The sequence below is a fragment of the Chiloscyllium punctatum genome, chromosome 9, assembly GCF_047496795.1.
Source record: "Chiloscyllium punctatum isolate Juve2018m chromosome 9, sChiPun1.3, whole genome shotgun sequence".
Classification (NCBI taxonomy): Eukaryota; Metazoa; Chordata; class Chondrichthyes; order Orectolobiformes; family Hemiscylliidae; genus Chiloscyllium; species Chiloscyllium punctatum.
Window position 1 is genome coordinate 111,337,518 of NC_092747.1, and position 18,654 is coordinate 111,356,171.

At 40.6% G+C, this 18,654-nt stretch overlaps 2 protein-coding genes across 2 annotated transcripts in view; one reads left to right on the top strand and one right to left on the bottom strand.

The window, feature by feature from the left end:
- The window catches only part of nalcn (sodium leak channel, non-selective), a 358,024-nt gene that overhangs the window by 303,455 nt on the left and 35,915 nt on the right, over positions 1–18,654 (bottom strand). The window lies entirely within an intron of this gene.
- Positions 1–18,654, top strand: part of itgbl1 (integrin, beta-like 1) — a 220,568-nt gene that overhangs the window by 1,822 nt on the left and 200,092 nt on the right. The window contains exon 2 of the mRNA XM_072578065.1: positions 4,254–4,453. Within this exon, the coding sequence (XP_072434166.1) occupies positions 4,254–4,453 (200 nt within the window). The remainder of the gene's footprint in view (positions 1–4,253; positions 4,454–18,654) is intronic.

The following is an 18,654-nucleotide window of genomic DNA, read 5'->3' on the forward strand; positions in this document are numbered from 1 at the left end:
AAGTATCCCGATTGAAAGCTTAATCAGAGATTTCCCTTCTCATATCTCAACACGATCATATAGAGAGGTGGGGTATGTGTCAGGCTGTACTTTTCACAAATTCCAAGATGAATTTCACTCACATAATACCAACATAATATTATTAAAATAATTTCAAGCAGGGACAATATTTATCCTAAAAGTAATTGATTTTCACCTCATTGCTATAAAAATCAGAATAATGCGTTCAAAGTTTAGCTATGCTAAATATAAAGTAACACTCAACTTTTAATAAATCCTCTTGGACAGCTAACTGGCTAGCTGTCATTGATTGTGTCCTTGATTGTCTGCAATACTAAAGTATGGCACATATACTAAAATCTGTGTGATAAATGTGATGACGTCTCTAACATTACATGCCATAATGCTTATCCAATGCTGTGAGTCCTTATTTAGAAGTGCACCTATCAAACTCTGCTGGGGATATCAGTCAGTCAGCCAGTTGACTTGTTCTTGAAATCTGGATCATACAGTTTCAGTGTGTGACTATGCTAATCATTCTCAGCCAGACATGCATTCAGCTGCAAGAGGGACTGTCTATTGGTGCTACCTGAAGGGCCAGCCATCCAACTTGCAGATGTGTTTGACTTCATGGGATAACTGTGGATTGTGTTTCCAGGTCTTATGGTTATATGTGCATTCAGACAAGGAAGGCAGAGAATTTTGTGACCCGCTCATGCTAAATGTGTCAACAATAACGAGGCTACATTAACAGTGTCTCTGAGTCTGTAAGCTAACTGAGAAAGGAAGCACAGGCTGCAGAGAGAAGTTGATCTGTTCAGAGGATGAAAGGAGGGCAGGAGAACTCTACAACAGGGATTTTCAGAGAGCATTTCTCATATACTGACCTTGTCCAAGAATTGTACCAGAGGCTAGGAATACCACAGGGAGTAACTCACCTCCCAACTCCCCATAGCCTGTTCACCATCTACAAGGAACAGGTCAGGAGTGTGATGGAATACTCCCCACTTGCCCAGGTGGGGTGCAGCTCCAACAACACTCAAGAAGCTTGACACCACCCAGGACAAAGCAGCCTGTTTGATCCACAAGCAACAACTCCCTCCATCACTGATGTTCAGTAGCAGCAGTGTGTACCATCTACACGACTTCAGAAATTCACTGTCTAACTTGACTGTTGATCAATGGAAGTAAATTATATCATTCTGGTCCTTTAATTAATTATTGTGAAGTTATCGTCTTTGGAACCCAACACAAACGTTGCTCATAGCTACCAACTCCATGCCTCTGCTGACCACTGTCTGAGGTTGAACCAGACTGTTCAAAACCTTGGATTCCTACTTGATCCTGACTGAGGTTCCAATCCACTGTCCACTCATCATTCAGATTACCTACTTTCACCTCCATAATATCACCCTCCTCACTCCCATTCCAGTACATTTGCTCCTGAAACTCTCACCATGTCTATCTTACCTTGAAACTAAAGTATTTCAAGACAGTTTCCTGGTTGACTTCCAATCTTTTAAGTTCTTTGCTGCATTCGAACTTGTCTAAGTTTCATTCACCTATCACCCCTGTGCTCATGCACCATACTGGCTCCTAGTAGAGCAAATTCTTAATTTTAACTGTTTACTATAGACATCACACCACATCCTGTTTTCCCTTATCTCTGGAATCTGCTCCCCCCTCATCGAACTGGTCAATTACAGACACCCCAGTTCCTTTCCTTCACAGTTGAAGATGTGCTGTCAATTATCCGGGACAGATGCTCCAGAATTCTCTCCCTAAAAATCTCTGTACCTCTCCTAAATGAGAAGACCCTTTTTAAAACTTGACTCTTCGATCAAACCTTTGGTCACCAGTCCTGATATATCCTTATATGGCTCAATGTTTGGTAATACTTTGTTGAAGCTCTTTGAGATGCATTACTATGTTAACGGTGTTGTATAAAGGCAAGCTGTGTTAGGCATTTATGCAGTGAAAGGTATGAGTAGTTAATAAAAATGTTAATTATTATGTTGAATTATTGAATAGAATCTTGCAACATAGAAAATTCATTTGACTTGTGAAAGCTTTTAAAAGTTATCCAATTCAGTTCCACATCTCAACCTCCCCCATAACTGTGCATATTATTGTTCAAGTATGTCTAATTGCCTTTTGAATATTCAAATGAATCTAATCCTAAATTTAAAACCTTTTCAGATAATGCATTGCAGATCATAACAATTCTCTGTGAAGAAATTCAAAGCATGCTACCTAAGGATTGTTCTGGCTAATGTGGTTAATACTGTTGATGACAATAATCAAAAATGTTCATGCTCATGTTTACTAAATCATAATCTGCCTGTTGCAAGGGGAAAGGAGACAAATACAAATGCATTGCAGTATCAGCGTGTTAACCTACAAGTCCCAGGTTTTGAGCTATTGCAAGAAACGATCCCACAGTACTGGTTCAGCAAGGTGAACAGAAAAAAGTGGAAATATTTTTTATTTCTGTTGCACGTCCAAATGTCCCAAAACACTTAACAGCCAGTTGAGTACTTTTAGCATTGTGGTCACTGTCGGTCATGTCAGAAGGTCAGACCTTTATGGTTCTGGAGTGAGTCAATGTCACTTTCAGTTTTCTGCATTACTCTTAGAAGTTCAGGGTGAAAAAAGAAATTACCACAACATTTCCTCTTTTGACAAGTGTGGAATGAAAGCCAGTTACTGGAAGACCTCTAAACACAGATAAAGTGTTTCTCTACTCAGGGAGAGAACAGCAAAATGCTGTTGCAGGCTCCACAACCTGTCAAGATGTGTGGTTATACATATAATATAGTCATTTGCTCGACAATTTAGTTGGGAAATAATAAGCAGCTCAGGATAATATTCCTATATTACTGAAATAAGAATACAGTAAACTATTCTACCCATCAAACCTGCTCCTCCATTTAATATTGGATTTGTATAGTAACTCCACTTACCCACCATAGGTCCATATAGCTTTATACAATTAAGAAACAAATCCATCAATCTCAGTTCTAAAATATTCAATTTACTTACAGCCTGTAAAGCTGAGGATAAATATTTTGGCAACAATTAATACATGGTGCTTTTAATGAATCTGACATTTTAAAACAAATGTTATTGTTTTAAAATGTACTACTAATTGATTTATTACTCTGTGGTCTATTAATTACTATGAAAGATCTAAGCTTAAAGAGGAAATATGTAAGTTTACAAATCCACACATACAATTTCACTACATCTAATATTTTGAATATAAATCCAATAATTTCCCTGCATTCACATTTACCACAAATGAATTGTTTCATAAGTTCTTTATTGCAAAAAATACATCTTCATAAATAGCATACTTTTCATGATTTCGTAATTGCAGAGTGATAGAGTCATACAGCATGGAAACAGACCCTTCAGTCCAATTCATCTGCACTGCCTAGATATCCCAATATGACCTAGTCCCATTTGTCAGCATTTGGCCCATGTCTCTCTAGACACTTCCTATTCATACACCTAACCAAATACCTTTGAATTGTTGTAACTATACACCCGCCTCCCCACTTCCTCTGGCAGCTTATTCCATCCACGCACCAGCCTCTACATGAAAAGTTACCCTACAGGTCCTTTTTTTAAATCTTAACCCTCTCACCTTAAACTATGCCCTTTAGGTTTGGACTCTTCCACCCAAGGAAAAAGATTTTGTCTATTTATCCTATCCATGCACCTCATGATTTTATAAACCTCCATAAGGTCACCCCTCAGCCTCTGATGCTCCAGAAAAAAAACTCAGCCTATTCAGCGTCTCCCTATAACTCAAACCCTCCAATCCTCGCAACATCCTTGTAAATCTTTTCTGCATCGTCCTAAGTTTAACAAGATCTGTCTGAAAGAAGGGCAACCAGAATTGTACACAGTATTCCAAAAGTAGCCTCATTAATGTCCTGTACAGCCACAACATGATATCCCAACTTTTATTTTCAATGTCATGACCAATGAAGACAAGCATGCCAAATGCCTTCTTCACTACCCTGTCTATCTGTGACTCCACTTTCAAGAAACTATGCATCTGTACCCCTTGGTCTCTTTGTGTTTTAGTTGATAGAATGATACTGTCCGTAATGTGGAAGATGTGGCTTTTTTTGTTTAACTTATTGATTATTTGGATTGTTGTGATGAAATTCAAGTATTATGAAGTATTTTCATGAGTTAATTTGTTCTAAAATTATGTTTCTATTTCCTCTTGCAATTTAAAGGCAGTCTGGTACTTGCGAGTTGTCATTGGAGTCATCAGTGAAACGTTGTAAATCTCATGATGGTTTGATCTGCAGTGGCAGAGGACAGTGCGACTGTGGTGTATGCATCTGCCTTGACAGTGAACCAGGAAAATACTATGGCTCTCGATGTGAGTGCCAAGACTGGCTCTGTGAAAGCGACAATGGGAAGATTTGTGGAGGTAAACTATTTATACTGCATCAGTGTCTGAAGTCAGGTGTACTGGGTAGTTGACCTCTCCAGAGTTGACTAGGAATGACAGATTACAGTCGGCTCATAGCAAACACAAAAGAAACATCATTGATCCATTAAAATAAATCATCTAGATTTAATTTTCTTTGATCACTTAAACAATTGTTTTAGGGAGGAGGGCGATCATGAGGGAAGAAATGTGAGGCAGCCATTCACAGGATTGGGAGAGGTGGAGTTGTCGGACAGCATGAGACATACCCAAACAGAGTTGGCAACCCTGCATTCTGCATGGATGTCGGTGGACCTAATAATATAACACAAAGCACTGGATGTGTTACGTTTGGTCAGATTGTTGATGTGTTGCATAACTCCAGCAGTGAAGTGATACCCCTTTTATACCTAGTGCCTGCAAAAGCTAATTACCAAAATATACAGGTTTCTAACAAATGAAGATAAATGAACTGTCAGGTATGATTTGGCTGATGTGCTAATATTTAAAATCAAATCTTTATCGTCCATACACTTTCCAGAATTTGTGTTTTTTTAATTATACCTCAATAGAAAAAGAGAAAAGCTAAGTGTTGTAGGCTGAACATTTATATACAGGTCCAGTGAAACTATCAGATCTAGATACACCTGGTAATGTTTTATGAGCCAATTGTACAATGAGTGGCATACTAATATTGATGATTGATATTGTGTATCTCGGTATGTAATCAGATCTGATTGCTTAAACTCTGAACAGTATAGGTCAGAGGTTTGATTTGGAATTTTGTTCATTATAATTGTGGGCTGCTGGACTGGAGCATGAATACTACAGCTCACATTGACTGTAGTTGGTGGATTCTTACACTGAAGGGTTCTTGTGTTGAATGGGTCTAAAGAGATTCATAACTGCCTTGTATTTTCTTAGCTCCAGTCAGTTTCTCCTGAATTCTTTATTAGATTTGTATTGACTATCTTGTACTTCTGGCCCCCATGTTTTGGGAAACATACTTTCTATTTACTATTTTTGTAACCTTTGTGATCTCTTTTCAGTTACCCCTTAGTCTTTTCCTTTCTGAAGAAAATAGTTTTTTTAGAATCCCTATAGTGTGGAAACAGGCCTTTTGGCCCAACAAATCTACACTGATCCTCTGAAGAGTAACACACCCAGACCCATTCTCCTAACCTACATTTACCCCTGACTAATTCACCTATCCTGCACATTACTGAACACTATGGGCAATTCACCTAACCTGCACATCTTTGGACTGTGGGAGGAAACCAGACCACCCGAAGGAAACCCATGCACACACAGGAGAATGTGCAAATGCCACACAGACAGTCACCTAAGGCTGGAATCGAACCTGGGTCCCTGGCGCTGTGAGGCAGTAGTGCTAACCACTGCGCCACTGTACTGACTGTATTAGGTTGCCCAGCTCCCCCCACATTGTTATAACCTTTCATTTCCACCTATGTTTGTTACGGATGGATCTGCACTCCAACTCAGAGGTGGACTGCATCTTCCAGTGCCTAAACCAGGGTTGTGCTGCTCCTCTCAATGAATGGGATTCCTTTCTCTCCAGCATTTGAATCATCAAGTACTGAGCCAAGCCTTTTCGGGATCATGTAGCTGGCTATGCTCCAAATGATCTCTATAAATGGTTTCCTGATTGGCTAAGTGCAGGAAGATGGCTAAATATGTCATAGTAAGGGTTCCCTTTGAACTCCCTTCTCCATCTCACAGTGATGACCTATAAGGAGAATGGAACTTATGGAATTTGTATGATTGCAAAATAAGTGTTGAGAGTGTGGTGCTGGAAATGTACAGCAGATCAGGCAGCATTGAGGAGCAGGAGAATTGACATTTCGGGCAGAAGCTCTTCATCAGGAATGAGGCTTGTGGGTGAGGGCTGAGAGATAAATGGGAGGGGGTAGAGTTGGGGGGAGGTAGCTGGGAAAGCAATAGGTGGTTAAAGGTGAGGGAGAAGGCAGTGATGGATGGGTCTGGAGGCCGGTGCCGATTTGGAGACTTGGGACTGGTATAATGTGGAGGGAGGGAAATGAGGAAGCTGTTGAAATCCACATTTAACCCATGTGGTTGCAGTGTTCCAAGGCAGAATATGAGGCATTCCTCCTCCACGCGTCGGCGACGGTTTGGCGATGGAGGTGGCTCAGGACTTGCATATCCTTGATGGAGTGGGAGGGGGAGTTGAAGTGTTCAGTCACGGGGCGGTGAGGTTGGTGGGTGCAGGTGTCTTAGAAATGGTTGCAAAATAAGTTGTAAGGTTTTGATTTGACCTTCCTACATGATATTTCTGGTTGTGAATCTAATTATACATTTGCTATTCACCCCCTTAACTGTTCTCCTCAGTTGTGTTCCCAGACTTCTATCGGTATTTTGTTCAGGTCAACAAAGTAAGAATTATGTAGAAAGTGCACTCCACCTGTAAAGGACTAAAGGAGACCAACCAACCCATTAAGCCTTTCCACTGTGCTCATGGCTGATCTGCATTTTAACTCCATCGTCCTGCCTTGTTCCTGTAACCCTTAATGCACTTAACCAACAAAAATCTATTAATCTGTTTGTAAAATTTTCAACTGACACACTGGATTGATTCAGAGAAAACATTTCATCCACATTCACTCTGCCATGCTTTGTAAGAATTTACGAATTTCAATTAGTCCGCCAGTCATTTATAGAAACATAGAAACATAGAACAATACAGCACAGAACAGGCCCTTCGGCCCACGATGTTGTGCCAAACATTTGGCCTAGCTTAAGCACCTATCCATGTACTTATCCAATTGCCGCTTAAAGGTCATCAATGATTCTGACTCTGCCACTGCCGCAGGCAGCGCATTCCATGCCCCCACCACTCTCTGGGTAGAGAACCTTCCCCTGACATTCCCCTATACCTTCCACCCTTCACCATAAATTTATGTCCCCTTGTAACACTCTGTTGTACCCGGGGAAGAAGTCTCTGACTGTCTACTCTATCTATTCCCCTGATCATCTTATAAACCTCTATCAAGTCACCCCTCATCCTTCACCATTCCAATGAGAAAAGGCCTAGCACTCTCAGCCTATCCTCGTACGACCTATTCTCCATTCCAGGCAACATTCTGGTAAATCTCCTCTGCAGCCTCTCCAAAGCTTCCACATCTTTCCTAAAATGAGGCGACCAGAACTGCACACAGTACTCCAAATGTGACCTTACCAAGGTCCTATACAGCTGCAACATCACCTCACGACTCTTGAATTCAATCCCTCTGCTAATGAAGGCTAATACACCATAGGCCTTCTTACAAGCTCTATCCACCTGAGTTGCAACTTTCAAAGATCTATGAACATAGACCCCAAGATCCCTCTGCTCCTCCACCTTACTAAGGACCCTAACGCTAACCCTGTCTTCCGCATTCTTATTTGTCCTTCCAAAATGGACAACCTCACACTTGACAGGGTTGAACTCCATCTGCCACTCCTCAGCCCAGCTCTGCATCATATCTAAGTCCCCTTGCAGCTGACAACAGCCCCTCTCACTATCCACAACTCCACCAATCTTCGTATCGTCTGCAAATTTACTGACCCACCCTTCGACTCCCTCTTCCAAGCCATTAATAAAAATTACAAACAGCAGAGGACCCATCTACCACCACTCTCTGACTTTGACTGGTTAGCCAGTTCTCTATCCAACTGGCCAAACTTCCCACTATCCCATGCCTCTTGACTTTCCGCATAAGCCTACCATGGGGAACCTTATCAAATGCCTTACTAAAATCCATGTACACTACATCCACTGCTCTACCCTCATCCACATGCTTGGTCACCTCCTCAAAGAATTCAATAAGACTTGTAAGGCAAGACCTACCCCTCACAAATCCGTGCTGGCTGTCCCTAATCAAGCAGTGTCTTTCCAGATACTCATAAATCCTATCCCTCAGTACCCTTTCCATTACTTTGCCTCCCACCGAAGTAAGACTAACTGGCCTGTAATTCCTGGGGTTATCCCTATTCCCTTTTTTGAACAGGGGCACAACATTCGCCACTGTCCAGTCCCCTGGCACCACCCCCATTGACAGTGAAGACGAAATGATCATTGCCAACGGTTCTGCAATTTCCTCTCTTGCTTCCCACATAATCCTATGATATATCCCGTCAGGCCCGGGGGACTTGTCTATCCTCAAGTTTTTCAAAATGCCCAACACATCTTCCTTCCTAACAAGTATCTCCTCTAGCTTACCAGTCCGGTTCATACTCTCCTCTTTGAAAATACGGTCCCTCTCATTTGTAAATACTGAAGAAAAGTACTCATTCAAGACCTCTCCTATCTCTTCCGACTCAATACACAGTCTCCCACTACTATCCTTGATCGGACCTACCCTCGTTCTCGTCATTCTCATGTTTCTCACATACGCATAAAAGGCCTTGGGGTTATCCTTGATCCTACCCGCCAAAAGATTTTTCATGCCCTCTCTTAGCTCTCCTAATCCCTTTCTTCAGCTCCCTCCTGGCTATCCTGTATCCCTCCAACAGTCTGTCTGAACCTTGTTTCAAGGTTCTTTGAAAGTCTAGAGAATATGGACCCAGTTTTCTCAATCACTCCTCAATGCTACCATCCCAGGTATTAATCTGGTGAACTTCCATGAACTCTGTAATTTTGGAGAGAATTCTAGATTTCTACTCCCCTTTATGCAAAGTGCTTTCCGGCATTACCCCTGAGGAGGCTGGCTGTGATTTTAAGATTCTCCTCCCCCTTAAACAGGGTCGCTCTATCTACCTCATCATCTCCTTTTTTTCATATTGAACACCATATTAATATCATCCTCAGATACTTACACTTAATGGAAATACAAATCCTTATCTATTTAAACTGTCCTCCCAATTTGCAGATGCAGTTGGAGAGTACAGGAGAGACTTTGAAGACAGTTAGCAATTGTTGAGGAACCTGAAGGAAGTGATTTATCTGAAAAGAGTTTTAGTCAGATTGGGTGTAGTAGCATTTGTATGCTCTGAACGCAAAGTTAATGCATGGCCCTCAAATGAGAGCAAGGATTCAGGAGAAATCTAGCCTTCTCTTTCTCAGGCTAGACTAAATCCAGCATCTACCTTTGGAGACTGATCTTGGATTATGATTTGTTACAGTTGTTAGGAGGAACATTGGCGGGCCATTTAGCCCATCAGACCTGCTCTACCATTGAATTAGATCAATGCCAACTTTCCTACATTACCTCCACATTCCTTAAAGTCATTAGTCTCTGGAGACCTATTAATTTGTGACTTGAACCTGCTCAATGATTGAATTTTAACAACTCTCAGATTTGGAGAACTGTGAATATTTGCCACCGTCTGAGTGAAGACATTCCATCTCATCTCCGTCTCAAATGGGACTTATACTGCAATTATGTCCCCTGATTTTAGACTCACCGGCTAGGAGAAATATCTTATCTCTATGTACCCTGCCACACCCTGTAAAATATTCTCATGTTTCAATGAGGTCAACTCTCATTCTGCTAAACTTTAGGCAACTCCAGTCTCCTCAATCTCCCTTCCTAAACCAATCCCACCATCCGATGGATTAATCTAGTGAACCTCCCTTGCATTCTGATTATAGCAAGTTGATGACGTGACTAAAACAGTACACAACACTTAAGATGAGGGATCAGAAAGGCTTTTTCCTACTGCAGCAAGACATCTTTACTCCTATACTCAAATCCCCTTGTACATACCATTTATCTTCCAAATTGCTTGCTGCATCTGCACAACTTTGAGTCACTCATGAACAAGGACACCAATATCTCTTTGCACACCTGTACTTCCCAACCTCTCACCCCCCTGTAAGAAATTTCCTGAATTTCTATTTCTTCAACCAAAATGAATAAGTTTATACTTATTAATTTCTGTTCCATCTGCTATGTTCTAGCCCATTCACTTTGTCTATCCAAGTCCTCTTGAAGCCCACTTATATCCTCCCACAATGTACATTTCCACCTAATTTGGTGTCATCAGTTAATTTGGAAATATACCATTGATCCTCACATCTAAATCATTTTTGTAGATTCTGACAAGTTGTTGACCCAGAACTAAGCCAAGCAGTATTGCATTAGTAACAACTTGACATTCTGAGAATGATCCATTTATCCCTTCTCTCTGCTTTGTATCTATTAAACAATTCTCAACTACCCCGCTCCCCCCAATATATTAGCCCTAATCATATGGAGTCTAATTTTATTTACTAATCTCCAGTGTGTGACCTTATGAAAAATCTTCTATAAATTCAAATACACCACTGGGTCTCCTTTATCAATATTGCAAGTAACATCTTCAAACCCAAACTTCACATTTGTCAAATTGAATTCCCTTTTATAAATCCATGTTGACTCTCCACTTACCTTTACAAAACCCTTCATTGTTCAACCAAGAAATGCTATAAATAGTAGAAGTTCTTATCTCCTTACATCTTGTTAATTGTCTTCTCAGCAACGTTTATGGGAAATGGGCTAAAGGGATGTCACTATCAATTTGAGGAACATACATCTGGTTCTATTAATACTGTACTGAGTCATCATGGTTTCAAAAAAAACACAATAAGACAATGTTTTTAAATTATATCCTACATGTATTTTGCCAGCTGTTTGTTGTATCAATCAACCATTAAGAACCCAGTAACCCTGAGATTATGGCTTTTACCCAACCCGACCACAGAAATAATGATGGTAATCACTGCCTCCAAACAAAATTAAATGTCATTCCTAACTGTATATCTGGTAAATTACATGGTTCTGTCCTTATGTTATTTATCATTGTTTTAAAACTCTTAACTGTTTGAGAACTGAAGTAGTGTTTCTGCATTCTCAACCAATTTTAATACAAATTGAGAGATGATTAGAATATTGAAAGGATGAGGTTGAACTCCATTGAGCTGTGGTACAGGGTGATGACATTAGACATTGTCTTCAATAGAATCCCTACAGTGTGCATATAGGGCATTTGGACCATTGAGTCTGCACCAACCTTCCATAGAGCATCCTACTCAGACTCACCATATTCCCATAGTCCTGCATTTCCCATGGCTAATCCACCTAGCCTACACCTCCCTGCACACCAGGGGGCAATTTAGCATGGTCAATCAAACCAAACTGCACGTCTTTGGACTGTGGGAGAAAACTGAAGAATTTGAGGGAAACCGACAAAGGGAGAAAATGCAAACTCCACACAGACAGTTGCCCAAGGTTGGCGCTGTGTGGCAGCTGTGCTATCCACTGTACCACTGTGTTGCCCAGAAAGTATTCCCCATTTAAAGTTTGTTTTGGATACCTACTATAACTTTAAGGACTTTGGCTCCAGAATAAAGAAAGAGAATGCAGAATGAGCCAGCTCAGACATTACTCCCTCATGGAACCTTAGATGGTATTAAACAGAAAGAGGACATTCAGTCCTTTGTGCATTTTAAATGAGCTATACAATATCTTTCATTACTTCTGCTCTTTTTCATTAACCTGCACTTTTTCCCCTTACATTTACTGTGTATCCAATAATCCTTTGAAAGTCATTATTGAACCTGTTTCCCTGCCTTTTCAGACAGCACATTCCCAACTAGCAGGATCATTTGACAAATGGCTGGCACTGCCCTTTGAAGTGACCTCAGGGCAGGTATGGGTCCCATGCACAGGAATCAGAGCCATTTTTAGTGATGATGCTGGAAGAGCAAAAATCTCAAGGAACAGCAATTGCTTCTGGAAATAGGACTTGCATTTCCTTTCAACATGCACCAAAAAGGCAAGAGGAAAGCATCTGATATTATTTTCCCTGGTCAGACTGTTTGTTAGTCATTGAAGTTGAAAGGAAGAAGCACCTATGAGAAACTGGAGATAAAAAGACAGGATCTCAAGATATGGGGAAATGAGCAAAGGACCTGCTTTTAAGTTGTTTGGTACTGTATTCCAGATTTCAACAATTTACTGTGTAAAAACAATTCTCCTCATTCTATTTAATGCTCTTGTCAATCACTTTAAATCTGTGTCCTCTGGTTACTGACCGTCCTTTCAGTGGAAACAATTTCTTCCTATTCACTTTATCAAAATGCTTCATAAGTTTAGTGCTCTTCCATTAAATCTCCCTTAACCGTCTTTTTTCCAAGGAGAACAATCCCAGCTTCTCCTGTCCCTCCACATAACTGAAGTCCTACAACCCTCACACCATTCTAGTGAATATCTTTTGCACTCTTTCCAAGTCCTAAGCATCCTTCATAAAATGTGAATCATTGCTTAATTTAAGGACAGTTTTGCAAATCTGCAATATTTCAAAAGCACATAGAAAGGGATTTTCAGTAGGCAAATCTCAAAACTTATGATGAAAATAAAGTTAAACAAACAATAATGCAGACAAATGATAAATTTGTTAAAGGACAAATGTAGCAAACAGGAACTAGCTCCAAAACCATATTATAAGGATATAGGTTTGTTATTTTTAAAAAGTCCTTGCCCATCAGTAAAGCTAGTGTGATTCTGCCTGATAATGTTGTCATTGGGTACTCCAGGGCCAGATATAGTTATGGTACAGTTTCCAGACTTGCTGAGTTTTTCCAGCACAGTTTATATTTCAGATCTCCAAGATCCACAGTATTTTGCTTTGATATCCCCTTGCTGAGATACTTGTATCATCAATAGCCACAGGTGGGGTGCCAGAAAAAGAGAGGTTGGCTAACTATTTAAGAAAGGCGGTAGGTAAAAGCCAGGTTGAGCCTGGCATCGGTGGTGGGCAAATTGTTGGAGGGAATCCTGATGGATAGGATTTACATATATTTGGACAGGCAAGGTATGATTAGGGATAGTCAATGTGGCTTTGACCGTGGGAAATCATGTCTCACTGACTTGATTTGAGTTATTTGATGAAGTAACAGAGAAGATTGATGAGGGCAGAGTGGTGGATGTGATCTATATGGACTTCAGTCAGGCGTTGACATGGTTCCTCATTGATGACTGGTTAGCACTGTTAAGTCACATGGAATAAAGAGAATCTAGCCATTTGGATACAGAACTGGCTCAAAGATAGAAGACAGAGGGTGGTGGTGGAAGGTTGCTTTTCAGACTGGAGGCCTGTGACCAGTGGTGTGCCACAAGGATTGGTGCTGCGTCCACTGCTTTTTGTCATTTATATAAATGATTTGGATGTGAACATAGTTAGTACGTTTGCAGATGACACCAAAATTGGAGATGTAGTGGACAGCGAAAAAAGTTACCTCAGAGTACAACGGGATCTTGATCAGATTGGCCAATGGGCTGAGGAGTGGCAGTGGAATTTAATTAAGATAAATGTGATGTGCTGCATTTTGAAAAGGCAAATCAGCGCTGGACCGATACACTTAATGGTGATGTGCTGGGGAATGTTGCTGAACAAAGAGACCTTGGAGTGCGGGTTCATAGCTCCTTGAAAGTGGAGTCGCAGGTAGATAGAATAGTGAAGAAGGCATTTGGAATGCTTTCCTTTATTGGTCAGAGTATTGAGTACAGAGTTGGGAGGTTATGGTGAGGCCACTTTTGGAATATTGTGTGTTTTTGGTCTCCATCCTATCGGAAGGATGTTGTGAAACTTGAAAGGGTTCAGAAAAGATTGACAATGATGTTGCCAGGGTTGGAGGATCTGAGCTATAGGGAGAGGCTGAACAGGCTGGGGCTGTTTTCCTTGGAGCATTGAAGGCTAAAGGGTGACTTTATAGAGGTTTATATAATCATGAGGAGCATGGATAGGGTGAATAGCCAAGGTCTTTTCCATGGGGTGGGGGAGTTCAAAATTACAGGGCATTGGTTTAAGGTGAGAAGGGAAAGATTTAAAAAGGGCCTAAGGGTCAACTTTTTCATGCAGAGGATGGTGCATGTATGGAATAAGTTGCCAAAGCAAGTGGTGGAGGCTGGTACAATTGCAACATTTAAAAGGCATTTGGATGGGTATAGAATAGGAAGGATTTAGAGGGATTTGGGCCAAGTGCTGGTATATGGGATTGGATTAATTTAGGATATTTGTTTGGCATGGATAGGTTAGACCGAAGGTTGCTGTACATCTCTATGACTCTTTGCCTCTACATCACTGAAAAAATGGTCTGCATCATGATCTCATTGATGTTTGTGTAGTCCTTGTTGCATGCAAGTTGACTGTTGTGTTTTCTACAATAGTTATTATACTTGAAATATACTTCAATTGTAAAGTGATGGAAATTTTGAGGTTGTGAAAGATGTTATAGAAATACAAATGTTCTCTTTTTATTTGCCTCAGGCACTGTACTAAGAGAAGAATCAACACCTGCAGCACTCTGTGCTGTTTTGGGCACCACGCTTTAGAAAGGACACATTGTCTTTGGAAAGAGTGAATCTGAGATTCACAATAATGTTTCCAAACCTCCATGAATTAAATTATGAAGAAAGATTCCATGAACTGGGTGTGATTGATTGATTTATTGTTGTCATATGTAACAAGATACAGTGGAAAGTGTTGTTTTGCGTGATGTACAGGCAAAGTGTACCATACGTAGTACATTAGAGTAGAAGACCAGAATGCAGAATACAGTGTAACAACTGCAGAGAAGCTGCAAAGAGAGACAAAGAGATCAGATTTAATAATTGAGAGGTCCATTTTAATGTTTGCTAACAGCAGGAAAGAGAGTGTTCTTGAATCTAATCTTACGTGTACTCAAAGTTTTATATCTTCTGGCCAACGGAGAAGGGTGGAAGAGAGCATAATCAAATTGGAAAGGGTCTTTGATTATGTTGGTTGCTTTCCTGAGGCAGCTGGTGGTATAGATAGAGTCAGTGGATGGGAAGTTGGCTTGGGTGATGGACTGGGCTGGTGAGAGACGTGACTAACTTCATGAAACATTTCATTATTATGGAGATCAGAGCTAGGTTTATTGTTCCCCAGAATATGGAAGGTTAAGGAAGGACTTGATTATGATTTTTGTTTTGCATTTTGAAAATCATTTATGATGTTTAGAGATATTTCCCCTAGTAGGGGAATCTAATATGAGGAACCTTAAAATCAGAGCCAGGCCATTCAAGAAAAAGGTTGGGAAGTATTTCATCTCATCAAAGAAATTGAGGCATAACAGTAACTGCAAAAGGCTTTCTAACTGCATATTTTCTGAAATTTGGTCTGTGTTGTTCCTTAATACATTGCCAAAATCAACAAGCTGAAAGGTACATCCAGATGTGTAGTTTTGGAAATGATATATGAAGTCATATGTCTATGTTATTTTTGAATAGGAAAACACTTTTCAGAGTAGGAAAGAAATAGTTAGCATATCAACCTTTCTCCTTTTTCATGGCTGACATCAATAGTACCTCAATACTTGCAGAAAACTATGTTTAAACTGTGTAGCTATGTGTTGCTGACATAGTTGACTGGACTGGCATTTCCAGGAATTCAAGGTGAATTTTCAGGACTCTACCGAGAATAGTAGTTAGGAGAAAAATCATCATGGTCTCAAAAAAAAATGTGTGATTCACACCCTCCCCCATTTTCTTTGAATACATTTGGCTTACTATTCAACAAAGTCCTGGCAATGGAAAAAGGGGCACTCTGATTGGTTGTCAAGATTCAAACATTCAAGTTCCCAATTGGCTGGAGAGATGAAGTCACCTGTCAGGTGGCCAATGGGAGTGGGGCAGTTAGAGGTCAACTGATGAAACCTTTGTCTAGCCAGCATTGATAATTAAGAGTGTACCCAACCTAATAGTAATGATCTTCTCAAAAATGTTAATATCATTTGCTTAAAAGCTTTGACTTTGAGGACTTTCAGCAAATTGTAAATTTCAAAACAGATTGGCAGATTTCCTATTAGGTTACAGACCCAAAACAGATAAATGGAGTTAAGATACAGATCAGCCATGATCCAACTGAAAGGGAAATGCTCAAGTTTGCCTCCTCCTGGGTTCCTATTTATTATTAGTTGATGAGCTTTAGTGGAAGCACTGAGGTGAGTTTGCCTCCAGCAGAATGTTTCATCTGATCTGGTAATGTGTTATCCTTTGTAGCACAAAAACTTAGCATGGACATCACGGTATTGAAGAACATAACAGATGTATATTACAGCGGACTAGTAAACACAGATATTATCTTCCTTAATTATCTAAACATTGGGGCTGATATTAAGGCAATAGGTTACAAAAGCAAGAGAAGGCAATGGCCTAGTAGTATTATCACTGTCCAGAAAATGTTCTGTGGACCTGGGTTCAAATCCTGCCTTGGAGGATGGTGGAATTTGAATTTAGCAAATATCTGGAATGAAGAGTTTTCTGATGACGCTGAATCGATTGCTGGGGAAAAAAAATACAATTGGTTCACTAATGCCCTTCAGGGAAGGAAACTGCCATCTTTACATGGTCTGGCCTACTGGCCTACATGTGACTACAGACCCATGGCAATATGGTTGACTCTTAACTACCTCTGAGTAATGAGGGATGGGCAATAAATGCTGCCTAACCAGCGATGCCCTCGTCATGCTTCGGGTGATCTGAGGCAAGGTGGAGTAAGAGCTCTTTATATGCTTAGACGCCGTGATAATGTCATGAGCATTTCATGAAACTGTTTACAGTCTCTCTCCGCTTGTTTGATGCTGGATTCCTTGATCAGGCACAGGGTGCTTAGAGTATGAGGACCCTGTCCCATCCTCAGTGGGGATTATTTGAAATCCTTACAGAATGGGTGGCCTTCCGAGGGCACAGGGAGACCCATGCAGACTCCATTTAATCCTGAAGCCGCCAGTTAATTGCAGTGGGCTCAGGGATAATGGCTGTCAACTGGTTTATTAATCAGCCTAATTGACATTGTGCTGCCTCTCGCTGAGAGTCCCATGTCAGTCCCTTCCACGTGATTTAAATTGCCTGCCTTTGGGAAATTGATGCAGAGCCTTTTCCATGATTAGGTGAGGATGAGAACCAAGTTTGCTGCATTAAATATATGCAGCACTAAATTCAGTTCAATACTACACCTTGTTCGATATAATTTCATACTTAGACATGCACTTAGCTAAATAGATCTTATCCATGACAATAAAATTTGGACTATTTGCTCAACTGTTGAGAGTGTGGTGCCGGAAAATCGACGTTTCAGGCAAAAGCTCTTCACAGGAATTGCCTACAAAGTCGATTTCCCTGCTCCTCGGATACTGCCTGACCTGCTGTGCTTTTCCAGCACCACACTCTCCAGCATCTGCAGTCCTCACTATTGCCTGTTTGCACAACTGGTCCATGTTTGGTATTTTTTTGCCAACTGAGTTCTCTAGAATTTAGGAGAATGAGAGGTGATCTATCAAAACTTATATATTATGAGAAAGAGAAACAGAAATTCTGGAAAAGCTCAGCGGGTCTGGCAGTATCTGTGGAGAAAAATCAGAATTAACATTTTGAGTCTGGTGACCTTTCTTCCAGCTTTTATAAAGTTATTACGTCGCTGTACTGGGTTGTTGCAGAAAAGATGCCCACAGGTAGGGAGGGAATTGTCCAGAACCAGGGGACACAGTCTCAGAATAAGGGGAAAGCAATTTAAGGATTGAGATTAAGTGGATTTTTATTCACTCAGCGTAGTGCATATTTGGAATTGCCTATGAAGGGCTGTGGAATCTCAGTCATCAAATGTGTTCAGGACAGAGACTGATAGATTTCTAAATATGAATGACATCAAGGGATTTGGAGATTGAAAGGGAAAATGTCTTTGATGTAATTAATCACTCATGACCTAGAATGGTGGAGCAGCCTTTAGGGCTGAATGGCCTACGCTTCCTCCTTTGTTCCTACATGGCCATGTTTTCCTGACACAAGCCTCTTTCTAGCCCTCTTCATCTCATTCTATCAAGGTATTCAATCTTTGAGATAGCAAATTCCATATTCTGACCACTTCACTTGGTGAAGATGTTTCTGTTGAATTCTCGACCTGATTCATGGTGACACCCACTCTCTATGGCAAGTAACTTCGGATTCTCTTATCCTGTTAGTAGGAAGTGTTGAGCAGGACAAAAAGCAACAACAACTTGATTTATAAAGTGCCTTTAATGTAGCAAAGCATCAAAAGCTGCTCCACATAAATAATCATCACATAAAATATGACACCTGACCCAAACGTTAACTCTGGCTTCTCTCCACAGATGCTGCGAGACCTGCTGAGCTTTTCCAACGACCTCTGCTTTTGTTTCTGATTTGCAGCATCTGCAGTTCTTT